The 14,770-nt window shown below is 36.0% G+C and overlaps 2 protein-coding genes across 2 annotated transcripts; one reads left to right on the top strand and one right to left on the bottom strand.

Moving 5' to 3' along the window:
• Positions 1 to 8,306: 8,306 nt before the first annotated feature.
• On the top strand, positions 8,307 to 8,723 carry LOC132181631 (uncharacterized). The gene has a single exon (XM_088513510.1). It carries the CDS (start codon positions 8,307 to 8,309, stop codon positions 8,721 to 8,723), a length of 417 nt encoding a protein of 138 aa, XP_088369636.1.
• Positions 8,724 to 9,076: 353 nt separating this feature from the next.
• LOC132169147 (protein CYTOSOLIC ABA RECEPTOR KINASE 7-like) lies at positions 9,077 to 13,899 on the bottom strand. The gene is made up of 7 exons (XM_088513509.1): positions 13,221 to 13,899; positions 12,808 to 12,983; positions 12,651 to 12,715; positions 12,394 to 12,532; positions 10,861 to 11,010; positions 10,660 to 10,746; positions 9,077 to 9,178 (listed from the first exon to the last, which is right to left on the bottom strand). The coding sequence occupies exons 1-7, from the start codon at positions 13,897 to 13,899 to the stop codon at positions 9,077 to 9,079; spliced, it is 1,398 nt and encodes a 465-aa protein (XP_088369635.1).
• Between the last annotated feature and the right edge of the window lie 871 nt (positions 13,900 to 14,770).

Here is a 14,770-nt window from a genome sequence, read left to right as displayed (position 1 = left end):
AGTTTATAGATAAATGTGATTTTTTTTTTTTTTTTTTGCTAAATTTAAACCCTTAGTCTCTTTTATGTAGGCTTAAACTCTAATATAATTTATGCTTTGAGATTTGAGGCTTTTCTAAAAGAAATAGCCGTATGCTAATAGCCCACTAAAAGTACTCATTTTTCTTAGACACTAGTAGTCATTTAATTGTTTTTAGTTTATTTCGTAAGTAGTTTAAATTATTATGTGTTTGTGACGTCGTTAGATGAAGATTTTTAATAGTTACTTTGATTTTTTTTTTTGTTGGGTAATTTGATGAGTTTGATTTGATTTGTGATACATATATTATGGTATAATTTATTTTTTTGATTGTATTTACCGTATTATAAAAAATATATATAATACATAAAGAGAAAAAAAAATTAATTTTTTACGCCCCTGGTAACTCCTATTCCTAGATCCGCCACTGATGTCGGGCTTCGGGTTATGTCGAGATATGGACATAAGACTATATAGGTCAATAATAACATAATCCTTTAATTAAACGAGTCAAACCCTTTAACCTTAATCCGTTAATTTTGTTTTAAATTCATGTCGAATTCATAAATCATGTAAAAAATTATCAACCTTAAATATGATATTACCTTAATGTTCTCCAAGTTTGAAAAGCAGGTTAGAAAGTGAGTGTTGTCCTTAAATTCCCTTTGTAATCTTTATCTGAATTGTCAACTTAACTGATTAATCGGATTTTGTGAATCCAATTATATGGGCTCTTTTCTTGTAGCCCTTTTCATAGATCGAAAGAAAAAAGAAAAAAAAAAGTTTAAAAGTTTAAAAGTTGCATGTACTATACAAGTTATGCAAGTTAATTACAAGTTAAGTGGGTTGATATGAATTTGATCCGTGTACTAATCGTGTTTAACCGAATTGACCCATTTTCACTTAAATCATATTACACTAAACCCAAACCCTCTAACTTTATATGGTATTTATGTCTAGTTTGTAAGTAATATCAAATATTGTTAGTAATAAAAACACTGCAAAATAAAAAAGAAAAAAGAAAAGAAAAGAAGGATAAGGCATGGTCATACTGAAAATGGCTTAAGAGGGCTACCAACATTATGACAACATTATGAGGTCAATTTAGATTTTGGTATTGAGCTCATGTCCCAATCCAAGTACATTCTTGTTCTTTTCTTCATTTTGTTTTTGTCTTTCCTGAGCTTCCTCTTTTTGTTTATTATCTTTTCAGTGTTCTTGCTTAAAAATCTATGTTGGGAAACAATATGTGCTCAGTGGAGGTTGGTAATTACCGACATTCGAAAAAAAAAAAAGAAGGTTGGTAATTACACTAACATTAAAAAACAAAATGTGCAAAAATAGTATGAAAGCACTAGCTTAATTTATTGGGAATTTATGACGTCAGTGCTTAGGTAAGAGGGATGCTTAATGCACCCTTCAAAAGTTGTGTGTTTTTTTTTTTTTTTTTAACAAAAAAATGGTTGGCCAGGGAGATCAATTGCTATTCTATCTAGATGTGACCATAGTAACACCTACCTGCTACACGGGAGGGACCTAGAAGGTGGGAACCGTAGACGCTCCCTCAAGTCTATCTGAACCATAGCCTGACCCATGCAACCCCACCATCCTTAATGATCACTTCAAAAGTTACTTAAGGCGTAATGAGTTATGTATAATCCAGTACTATGCATTTAGTGGCGGAGCCAGACATTTCAGAATGTAGGGGCCATAAAAAAAAAATTTCGTGTCCTAAAATTTTTTTTCACACTGAAATTTTGGCAATTCACACAATATATGCATCACAAAAAAATATCTATAAAAGTTCATAAATATGCGCTCAAATTGATATATTAGAAATATAACATGTCGGCACTACATCAAAAAGACAGAAATACAAAAAAGTGTCTAGAACTGCACTTTACGATCTTTTAGAAATACAAAATCATCAAGTATCGAATCTAAATCGAAGCTTTCAGTAATTTCCCTTACAATATAAAGAATTAAACTATTTGCAAGAAAATCATTCTCCATTTTGTTGCGTAGTTATTTTACAATTTTCATTGCTGAAAATGCTCGTTCGGTAGTTGTTGTAGATACTGGAAGAGTCAAAATAAGACGAATCAATCTATCAATAAGATAGTATATCTTTGATTTTTCTGTCTTTGCCAATCCTTGGCATAATTCTGCAATAGAAGATAAATTTTGTAATGTCGGATCGGGCCATTTGTAAACTAAATTTATTTTGTAAACTAAATTTGTGCTCTTGAAAGTTCATTTTGTAAACTTTTTTTTTTTTTTTTTTTAAATATGGAGGGGCCAGCTGCAGCGCATTGGGCCCTATTTAGAAAAAAACAAATGAACTTTCAGGAAAATGGAGGGGCCCTATTTAGAAAAGAAAAAAAAAAAAAAAATTCTCAATAAATTAATGCTGATCCACGGCCTAGTGCTGAAAGTGTGAATTTTTTTTTTCAAAAAAAAAAACCTTTTTTTCTCAATAAATTAATGCTCATCTTTAATTTTTTTTTCAAAAAAAAATTCTTGGGGGGGCCACGGCCACCTCTGGCCGACATGTGGCTCCGCCACAATAATGCATTAACATAATTTTGTCATATTCAGCATTGTTCCAAATAGCATTGCAAGACCAAGCTTATAGCACAGTTGATGCAGATCAAATAGCCAAATTCCAGGAAAAGAGTTTCATTTGAGCAAAAAAAAAAGAAAAAAAGTGTCGTAAAAGCTTATGCTGCACTTTATTCAGGAGGAGCTGGGGCTTGGCTGCACTAAGAAATGAAAGATATATAAACTAAGCTAGAAGATTCCAACAAAAGAAAAGGAACAAGGTCCACTGGCCCCCTCTGCCTTCATTTTTGGCTGCTACAGTAAGAATATACCTCAATGTAATGAAAGCATCTGTGGTGTGAATGGGTCTTTTCTGTCTGCTGGAAATGGAATATGAGTTGAATGCGCTTTTATTCACCAAGAAAAACATATCATCTATATGTGGTTACTGCCTCTTTGGGGAGCCAAATGAGTCGTCACGGCAGCAAAGACTTGGTCAAGTCAAGAAGGAAAAGGATAAACGAAGAGGAATTTGGCAAGTGCTTATCTAGACTCTGTTGTTAAGTTTCATATTGATTTCTTCATGAATATATAAGATTGAATTATATAAGTGACTCCGACCAACTCCGATTATAAGTGTTTTTCCTTAGTCGTATAAAAATCAAAGAAGCCAATTTATTTGAATATTGTTAGGAGAAATTATTTTCATAAGTCAATGTGAACCAGATTCATGGGCACACCATTTTTTTCTTCGTTTCTTTTGATACATTAAAAAAAAAAAAAAAAAAAAAAAAAAAATCAAATATGCAACGGGTAGTTCTTAATCACTGGTCTTCCTTACTGGTCTTCTTTTCTTTGTTGATGTGAGTTTTATCCTTATCATAAAATACTGGCCATCTCAATATCAATGAGAGGTCACAAATAATCTCTTGTGTCCCTCCAAAATTAGTGTGACTTTTAAAATCATCATTGGATTAAAATTAAATAGTGACTTATCACAAATCTAATTATGATTTTAAAGTCACATTAGTTTTGAAATGACCCAAGATGGATATAAGAAGAACTTCTAACATTACTCAACGAAAAAACATGAACTAGTTGATAGGAGCTTGGTCAATGTATCCACAATCTGGTCATTTGATGAAATAAAACCAAACGTACAGTAAGAGCCTAAGCCGAGACATGTCACAGGGAGTTCCTAACAAAGATAGGCAGTGAAATGGAGCTTAGAAGATGAGCTGGAAAGGAAGAGCAGTTGAAGTTTGTTATGTAGTTAATGTAGTAATTCTGTTAGGAGATTGTGCACGTGTGGATATGGTAGTTAGTTGGAACCAAAACTGTAAACAGAATTGCCTCAACTGATTAAGCCTTATAAAGGCTGGTGGAGTGCAAAAGAGGAGAGTAATTTTTCTTTGGCATTTTTGGCAGAAACTGTAGGAGATTAGCCATCTCGAATTGGCCCATTCCATTCAATAAAGAGTTGATTCTTTTATTTCCATTTCCATTCTTTGTTCTAGAGAAGTATTTTGTTACAAGTGGTATCAAGAGCCATTTGTTTTCTTTTCATGAAAACTAGATCTATGGGGCAAGATTCTGATTTGGTGCAATTCAGGAAGGACTTTAAGCAGTTGCAGGATGATTTTTTTAGAGAGGAATGCAAGACAGGATAGATTTGAGAAAAAGCAGGATGACCAGTTTGCTTTCTTGAGTGAACAGTTGGCACAAGTGATGAGAGGCATTCAGGAATCGCAGAGGGCACCAGAGCAAAGAGATAAAAGTTCTTCTTTTGACACTATGGAGGCCAATTTTGGTTCAACCTCAAAAGGAAGGATTCATGCAACACATGGTGCAGGGTTTCAGGCAGGAGATGGATTTCACACTAAGTCCATTCGGTTGGAGTTTCCTAAATTTGATGGGGAGGATCCATTGAATTGGTGTTACAAGGCTGAGCAGTTCTTTGATCACTACTCTACACCAGATTGTCAAAGGTTGAAGATTTCTTCTTTTCATATAGAAGGTACAGCCTTAATTTGGTTTCAAGAATTGCATAAATCAAATTCTTTTGCTACTTGGGATGATTTTGCTAGAGCATTACAGACTAGATTTGGTATGGGGTCTTATGATGACCCTATGGAAACATTGTCAAAGTTGAAACAAGAAGGATCTTTGCAGGAATATAAGAAGCAATTTGAAGTATTAGCTAATAGAGTAGCTGATTTACCTGAAGCACATAAATTGAGTTGCTTTATGGGGGGGTTAAAAGATGAGATTAGATTGGCAGTAAAGATGTTTAAACCTAAGGCTCTAGTTGATGCTTATTCTTTAGCAAAAATCCAGGAGGATTATGTGTGCGATTTCAGAAAAAGCACTAAACCACAGTGGAGTCAACTCCCTTATAATAATGCTGCAAGAAGTTTTGGGGGAGAAAGTAAGAGTACTGGGTTTGTGGGAGGAAAAACTACTCTTTTTTGTCAACAGAAGAGTCTTGAGAATGCTGCGAATGGTAATAACCAGAATAAAGCTACTCTTCCTGTTTCTGGTAAAGCAATGTTACCAGTTCAAAAAATTTCTAATGCTGAGATGATGGATAGAAGGAAGAAAGGATTATGTTATAATTGTGATGCTAAGTGGAGCCGTGGCCATGTTTGTGCTTCACCAAGATTGTTCTTGATTGAGGAGATCGAAGAGAAGGTGAACAATTTGAAAGAGGTTGAAGAAGAACCAGATCTAGGTGATTTTTTTTTAGAAGAATTTCCTGAAATCTCTTTGCATGCCATTATTGGAAATCCTACTCCTAAGACTATGAGGATTGTAGGTATGATAAACAATCACAAGATAATAATTTTGATTGATTCTGGAAGTACACATAACTTCTTAGATTAGGAAAGGATTAAGAGAGTGGGAATTCAGCCTGTGAATAATGAATCTATCAAAGTTAAAGTAGCTAATGGTGATGAGCTTGTAAGCCCTGGTAAATGTAATAACACAAAGGTGAGGTTGCAAGGTTATACTTTTGTTGTTGACCTTTATATTTTACCTTTGGCTGGTTGTGATATGGTACTTGGCATTCAATGGTTGAGGACTTTAGGGCCTATATTGTGGGATTTTCTTAATCTCACTATGCAGTTTGTGTATGAGGAAAGAACTTGTTTGCTGGAAGGGCTGGTTGCTAATCTGAATCTGTGTGTAGAAGCTGATGAATCCTTTAAACTAAGTAGAGGTGAGAACAAGGGTGTCTTGTTGCAGCTTCTTGGTGATGATAGTACCCAGATGCAAGGGGATGAAGATGGAAGGAAGCAAAACAAAGAAGTTGGTCCTATGGCTCAGTTATTGGAAGAATTTGCAGATGTTTTTGCTGATCTTAAGGAGTTGCCTCCTAAAAGATCTCATGATCATGCAATACATTTGAAGGAGGGTGCACAGCCTGTTTCAGTGAGGCCATACATGTACCATTTTTACCAAAAGGAGGAGATAGAAAAGATTGTGAAGGAGTTGCTGCAGTCTGGAGTAATTAGATGCAGTCAGAGCCCATTCTCTTCTCCAGTTTTACTTGTAAGGAAGGCAGATGGCAGCTGGAGGATGTGTATGGATTATAGAGCCTTGAATCAAGTAACTATCAAGGACAAGTTTCCTATACCAGTTGTGGATGAGTTGTTAGATGAGTTGTGGGGAGCTCAATGGTTTTCTAAACTTGATTTAAGATCTGGTTATCATCAGATTAGGGTGGTAGAGAGGGATATTCATAAGACTGCCTTCTGCACTCATAAGGGCCATTATGAGTTTTTAGTGATGCCATTCGGCCTTACTAATGCTCCATCTACCTTTCAAAGCCTTATGAATCAGGTTTTTAAACCTTTTTCTTAGAAAGTTCATCTTAGTTTTTTTTGATGATATTCTGGTTTTCAGCAAAGATTTGGATACTCATAAGCAGCATTTAAGGATCACTTTGGATTTATTGAGGAAGAATCAATTATATGCTAAAATGTCTAAGTGTAAGTTTGGTTGTCAGGAGGTGGAGTATCTTGGACATGTGATTTCTGCTTCAGGTGTTAAGGCTGATCATGAAAAGATTCAAGCTATGGTTGAGTGGCCTTTTCCTAAAACTCTTAAGTCTTTGAGAGGGTTTTTGGGATTCACGGGTTACTACAGAAAATTTATTCAAGGGTATGGATCTATTGTAGCCCCATTGACAGCTATGTTAAAGAAAAATGATTTTTCTTGGGATGAAGCAGCTGTGGGTGCATTTAACAGTCTCAAGGCTGCCATGATAGCAGCTCCAGTCCTAGCTCTTCCTAACTTTTCCCAGCCATTTGTTATTGAGTGCTATGCTAGTGGTATTGGAATTGGAGCAGTGTTAATGCAAGCTGGTAGGCCAATAGCATTCTTGAGTAAAGCCCTCAAAGGGAAAGCTGTTCATATTTCCACTTATGAGAAGGAGTTGTTTGTTCTAGTAACAACTATTCAAAAATGGAGACCTTATTTGGTTGGGAGGCCATTTATTGTCAAAATAGACCATCAAAGTCTGAAATTCCTATTAAAGCAGAAGGTGGGTACCCCATTTCAGCAGAAATGGCTCACTAAGTTGATTGGCTATGACTTTATAGTGGAGTACAAAAAGGGAGTGGATAATAGAGTAGCGGATGCTCTTTCAAGAAGGGAGGATTGGGAACCTGAGTTGACCTTGTCTCTTCTATCCATACCTACTGTCAGTTGGGTTAAGGATTTAAGAGCTGAGTATCAAACTGATTTGTAGTTGAAAGCTTTATTGGAGCAATGGGATAAAGGTGAGCTAGATTCAGAAAAATTTTCCCTTAGAGATAATCTGCTGTTCTATAAAAAAAGGATCTATATTGGGAGTTCTCCAACCATAAGAGCACAAGTGTTACACTTTGTTCATGGTGATCCGATGGCAGGTCATTTAGGGTTTGATAAAACTTTACAAAGGGCCAAAAGGGATTTTTATTGGAAAGGGATGACTAAAGACCTGAAGAAGTTTATCAGGGAATGTGAGGTTTGCCAACAATCTAAGTATGAGAATCTGTCTCCTGCTGGACTGTTACAACCTCTTCCTATTCCTAGCAGAATTTGGGCTGATGTATCTATGGATTTTGTTGAAGGGTTACCTATTTCTCAAGGGCAATCAGTGATAATGGTGGTGGTGGACCGATTGTCTAAGTATAGCCATCTTATTGCTCTTTCACATCCCTATACAACAATTAAAATAGCTCAAGTGTTTGTTCAGAATATCATAAGATTACATGGAATGCCTACTTCCATAGTCTCAGATAGAGACCCTGTTTTCACTAGTGCTTTCTGGAGAGAGTTGTTTAAACTTCAAGGCACTACCTTGCAATTTAGCACTAGTTATCACCCTCAAACTGATGGGCAAACTGAGATTGTGAATAAGTGTATTGAGACATATTTGAGGTGTTTTGTGCAGAATCGACCTAAACAGTGGTTGTCTAGGCTGCCATGGGCAGAGTATTGGTATAATACTACATGGCATGCTTCTACCAAAATGACACCCTTTGAAGTTGTTTATGGTTTACCTCCTCCACGATTGCTCACTTATATTCCAGGGACAACCAGATTAGAAGCTGTTGATGAAGTTCTTCGTTCTAGGGAGTAGATTTTGTCTTTGTTAAAGGACAATTTGCAGCAAGCTCGACAATTTGCAGCAAGCTCAGCAGAGGATGAAAAGGTATGCGGATTTAAGGAGATCTGAGAGAGTTTTTTAGGTGAGGCAGATGGTGTATCTAAGGCTGCAGCCTTATAGACAACAGTCAGTTAGTATTAGAAGGTCTTTGAAGTTATCTCCTCGGTTTTATGGACCCTTCAAAATTATCCGCAAAGTGGGGAAGGTGGCTTATGAGTTGGATTTACCATTGACAGCTCGCATACATCCAGTTTTTCATGTTTCTCAGTTGAAACTAAAGCTTGGTAGCAGGAATTCTATTCTTCCTCAATTACCTCCTGTTGATATGCAGGGGGTTATCTTATCTGATCCTTTGAAAATTCTGGCTCGAAGAAGTAAAAGAAAGGATAATAGAGCAGTCACTGAGGTTTTGGTTCAATGGGTGGGTCAAACTGAAGATGATGCTTCTTGGGAGGAATTGTTTCACATGCAACAGTCGTATCCGCACCTTGTGGGCAAGGTGCTTTAAAGGGAGAGGCTATGTCACAGGGAGTTCCTAACAAAGATAGGCAATGAAGTGGAGCTTAGAAGATGAGCTGGAAAGGAAGAGCAGTTGAAGTTTGTTATGTAGTTAATGTAGTAATTCTGTTAGGAGATTGTGCACGTGTGGATATGGTAGTTAGTTGGAACCAAAACTGTAAACAGAATGTAAACAGAATTGCCTCAACTGATTAAGCCTTATAAAGGCTGGTGGAGTGCAAAAGAGGAGAGTAATTTTTCTTTGGCATTTTTGGCAGAAACTGTAGGAGATTAGCCATCTCGAATTGGCCCATTCCATTCAATAAAGAGTTGATTCTTTTCTTTCCATTTCCATTCTTTGTTCTAAAGAAGTATTTTGTTACAAGACATGATTTTGGACAAAATGATAATCAATAGAGATTTGCTTTGTTCATGCATAGAATAAATGGTTAGTCGTGCGATAGGCTGCTTCAATGTTATTACACCATAACACTGGCGATTGAGGAAGAGAAATACCAACCTCACAAAGTAATGACTGGACCAAATTAATTTATTAGTGATATTATCAATAGCTCATCATCAGCCTCAAGCTTGAGCAAGGAACTGCCATACTCTATATAAGCATATTCCCTTTCTCACACTCAGGCAATATAGGACGCCACAATCACCTACTTTTGAGACCTAGCGTCCTTGTTGGCGACCCTTATAGGCTTGTGCACATTTCCCTATCTCAGGATGAACTTTGGCTCTGATACCAAATGTATCACTCATGCTTCAAGTGGTATGATATTGTCTGCTTTACTATCATACCACATTCTATTTAAGCCTAGTATGGACGGCTTGGCCACCGAACCACGTCACTTTTCTCAATTTTTCAAAGAGAAACACTTGGGGAGCGGTTTTTCTTTAGTTTCTCTGCAATTCCTTGATTTTTCTAGCTTGGATTTGTAAAGATGTTGTTAGTTATTGTGCATGTAGATTCACCTTCCCACCACACCACATTGCATCACATTTAGGGTGCGTTTGGGAGTGCGTTTTTTTAAAAATAATCTGTGATTTTAAACAAAATCGCAACTTTAGGGTGTTTGGGATTGCGATTTTAAAAACGCAAATTTTAAAATCGCAAAAAAATCTGCAATTTTCACAAGCTGATTAGAGGGTGCTTATTTGAAAAAGTGCGAATTTAAAACAAAATCACGATTTCTATTAAAAAGATATTTGGCGCAATAGTTATCTTCTTTAGAATAGGAATGAAAAAAATACCAAGAATACCCACCTAAAATATATTAAAACCCTTTTTTTTTTTTTTTTTTTTTTTTTTCTTCATCCTCTATGTCTTGTTCATCCTTATTGATAATTTGGTCATGAAACCGCAATTATATGCTAATATTATCTAAACACTCAATTGATAAAAAAAAGTACTTTTTAGTATGTTTTACCAAACGCCTGTGCGATTTTAAAAACGCAATTTTTAAAATCGCACTTACTGAAATTGCACTCCCAAACGGGCCCTTACTCTGATACTAGGCTTAAATAGAAAACGAGAAATTTCATTTACTATTCTAACATAAATAAACTCATGCCATAATCGGTGTGCTCAATCGAATTGCCGTCATAAGTAAAGATATGGTCAACAAAATCACACACACACGGGAGAGTAATGAACATTAATTAATTAAACTTACGAAAATGTCTAACAAATTAGCATTATTTCTTATTTTCAGCCATAGCAAATCAAGCTAGCAGATGTTGCACGATAGCTAGCTAGCTTTTGTTCTCCAAGTTTCTTCTGCCTAGCAATACGTGATGATCTCATAGGTATATGCTTTCTGCCAAGTTTCTTCCTCCTATCTTCCTCATGAAACTTTCATCTTCCCTTATATGACATAGTCGTAAGCATCCTCATCCCAGCCAGTTGAGCTTGATGCAAGCCCGGGAAATATTACCGTTTCAGCTTCCTCTTTATAAACAGTTTGAGACAATGGAGATTGTTCCATTTGACAGAATTTATGTCCTTTAAGGATGGAGATTACCTGAATACAAAGAACAAAAAAAAAAAAAAAAAATTGATGACTTTCTGTATATATAGATAGCCCAAAAGAATTGAAGGAATATTTCATAATGGGTTAGGCAGGTGAAGTAGCTACCTCACTCATACATGGTCGTGAATCTGGCCTACTCTTTGTGCATTTTTCTGCTACACAAAATATCGTATAGATTCCATGCGGGTCAACATCCTCTGAGTGATCTTCACCCAATAAATCGGGGTATGCTCCTTTCAACAAAAATGGTCGAGCCTGCCAAAGGCCAATACAGAGAAGCATGTGAAATAAAAATGGAGATCGAGATCATGCATGTCGTATTCATAATAACAATTGAAAAATATATATACGACTCCAAACGACACCTATTCTGAATGTATAAGTGTGTCACACAATATTATGCGGAAATAGATTTGACCTAACAAATAATAATTAACCAAAAACAGATATGCAATGAACAATAAAGAATACAAATATTTTGGTTATGAAGAGGAAACCAATTAGAGAACTCTCTAATAGTAAAACCTCTCCGAGGCAGCCAAATTCAGGAAATCAACTAACTCAGTAAAAGAATAAAGGATTACAAGACGTTCACACTTACAAAACCTTTGCAATTGACACGATCTTATATAACACAAGCGACTCACTTGTCTTCTACCGCAGTAGCCCTTTCCAGAGACAACTGACACAATCCTTCTACGTGATCTCCCTTCACCGGAACTCCAGTTGACTTTACTTCAACAATCAACAAATAAACACAAATGATCACTCTAAGGGAGAGAACAGACTCTCTATGTCATAGACTCTCTTAGCACACGACGGCGAATTCTAGATCAGAAATTCGTTCATTTATCTTCCTATATAAGTGTATTTATAATAGTCCCATCATACCTAGACTTAGGAAAGAGTTTATATTCATTTAAAACTGTTACAGGTACGTGGTGTCCGGACGGGAACATGTGCCGTCCGGACGGGACAACAAAACACAGCCAGAACGTGTTTTTAACACATGGCCGTCTGCAATCTCGTCCAGACGAGACTGCACACGAGCAATTCCGCCCAACTTCGTAGTCTTCTCTTTATGGTCCGTTTTTACCCAGTAAACATTGGAATTAGCTAAACCTTGTGAAACATGACTTTGTAGATCCTTGAGTTAGCTTTCCAACGCCGCAAAGATTGCTCCAATCAGAGGCCTGAAACTCAAGATATGACCTTTTTAGTAAAAGTCGTCCGGACGGTGTTCAGACGAGGCTCTCGGGAATTCTTGTTTATCGAGCTCGTACGGACGGGATTGCAAACGAGATTGCAGACGAGGCTCTCGGGGAAAATAGAATTCTTCGAGCATCCGAACGGCACTTCTTCTCATCCGAACGGTAATTGAATGGACGATGAATCTTGGCACTTTTGGTCACCATTTTGCTTACCGAATTAAGCCAACAAGAACTTACAACAATAACAGATCGATTGTTTATACAACTGTCGTATAATTGAAATGACGTAACAGTGAAAATCAGTCATTCATATATATATATATAAGCTATTTTTGATTCGAAGGATAATTTATTTTAATTGTATTACAGTCGTGTATATCAGTCTGCCAAATAACATTACTCTAATAACAATAGTACATCTACTAACCCACTGAATCAAAGTTCTTTCATCTTTTGGTGCAGATCTTCGGCAAAACAGCCTTAAGAGTAGAACTCCAAAAGATAGGACATCTGATTTTACTTGAGTCAACATTGTTTCTTGGTCTAAGAAATCCTTAAACCTGCACCTTTGGACACAAAAATTCGCTGGTAAAGCAAAATACATTTTTTTTGGTGCTTCTGTGAAATATCAAACAAAATTTCGAAAACTTGGATTGTAGTTTAATTAATTAGCTGCATGCACACCTGTTGTGGGTTATGTGCAATGCTTGTCTTAGATGAAGCCACCTAGCTTGTCCAAATCCAGATATCTATCCCATCAAATCACAAGTAAGAAAGAGAGACATGTAATTAATGGAGCAAAACATGAAAACCTCCAATGAGTAGTGTATGGGAGTTTCACCTGTGGCCGTAAGTCGTGTCTCAGAAAAATGTTGCTTGCAATCAATTCACCATGAACCACAGGGCCTGCGGGACATTCTTCATGCATATATCTGACACCTTGAGCAATTTCTATTGCTATCTTTAGTTTGTCTTGAAATCTCAATTCCAATTGATTTCCTCTAGAGCCTGCATGCGCTTAATAGCTTTAAAATTAAATCAATAAAAATGTATAAATCAACTCCAACGTATAGTTTTATTTCCAAAACAATTTCTTGGGGCACGCTCACTGGCAAAAGCTCAAACTTATTTGCAGTGTCCCAAACATTTAGTCGGGACAAATCCCCATATACCCGGTTATAAAAAATAAATAAATAAATAATCTGAGAAGAGTTGCCATAAGCTATTTGAAAACTATTGGTAGCAAGAACTTACCGGGAAGATTTTTGTCCAGGCTCCATCTTGCTGCAAAGGGAAAGACCAGTACAGAGGAATTTTCAGTCTTGTGATATCCTATCATCCGGAGTATATTCTTATGGTGCATAGAGACGGCTGATGCTTTTTCTGCTTCAAGAATGGCCCCACAATCTTCTGTGAATCTCTTTATCAAAACTCGGGACTGATAACCCGGCAGGAATCCATGACATAAGATAAAGTTCTTGTTGATCTTGTCAGCAAAATTCCTTTTCTTAAATCCACATGTTATGTCTTCAATTACTTCCCCACTTAGCTGCACTGGTAATCGCAGCACAAAATTGGCACAAGATTTCACAGATGAGGAGATATTATGAGGTACAAAAATCTGATCCTTTCTAGGAAGCACCACTTCTTTAAGATTTTCCCTTTCTCCATGAAGCTCAGACATCATTAACTTACCTCCTTCACTACTAGAACTCGCTTGAGATACTGCCACGTAATTAAATGTAGGCACTTCCTCTAAGGATATCGATCCATTGACAAGTTTTGGATATTTTCCTTTTGGTTTTATTTCTGTGATGACAATTGAAATTTCCGAATGATCATTTACAACCAAGTGATGATCAATCCTGGCTTCCCCATCATCACTCACAAAAGATATCTTGCAAGTACCTGTTCCCCTCACTTGAAGATTCATGCTGTTAGCAAAGCACCTGTGACAACTAAAAGTTTCTTATATATATATATATATATATATATATATATATATATATATAGATTTTGTACTGTTGAGGCTTGAGACAAAGCAATTCTTGTTTAAATCGGTCATTTTTAGAAGTAATCCTCTGAGTTGGCTTTGTAGCTTCTTTTGATTACTATGAGGTTTATGCAATTTGAGATCATGATCAGCTCATGTTGCCAGCTATGATTAGCCATTTTTACTTCGTTATTACCCACGTACCCAATAGAAGCAGCTTGCTGATATACTAGATAAACTTATCATATGGCTATGCATGGTTTATCACATGTGAAAAAACAGAGAAGTGACCCTGTCCATTACAATCCAAGTAGCCTTAGCGTTTCTGCCTTCTCGACTATATATATATCTTTTGGACAGAAAGTTGTACCAACCTGAATTTTACTAGTTCTAGTACTTACTTCAATCTATCCTATAATATAATAGAGTAATCTATCCTGAAATTAACTAGTTCTAGTACTTACTCTTTTTATCCTCCTAAAGCTGATGTGTCTTTTAAAATCACTATTAAATTTTAGATAAATCATACTTGAATTTTGATCAAATGGTAATTTTGAAAGCCACATCAGCTTTAGAAGGATAATATAAGGATAAAAAGATAGTTCATAGCATTACTCAATATAATATGTTAATTTACTATTTATTCCAAAAGTTTAAATGTATAGAAATAGAAATATTAAGTTATTTAATTAAGATTTTAACGGTGGGTACTAAATAACATATAGTTAATTGAAATGGGAGACATGCTTTGGAGTCCAGGTTTAAAAACAACATATGCTCAAATATATACAATGTTAAATCATCATTTATT

The sequence above is a fragment of the Corylus avellana genome, chromosome 1, assembly GCF_965113065.1.
Source record: "Corylus avellana chromosome 1, dhCorAvel1.hap1.2, whole genome shotgun sequence".
Taxonomy (NCBI): Eukaryota; Viridiplantae; Streptophyta; class Magnoliopsida; order Fagales; family Betulaceae; genus Corylus; species Corylus avellana.
The sequence above is the reverse complement of the archived record's forward strand: the minus strand, read 5'-3'. Positions and strand labels throughout refer to the sequence as shown.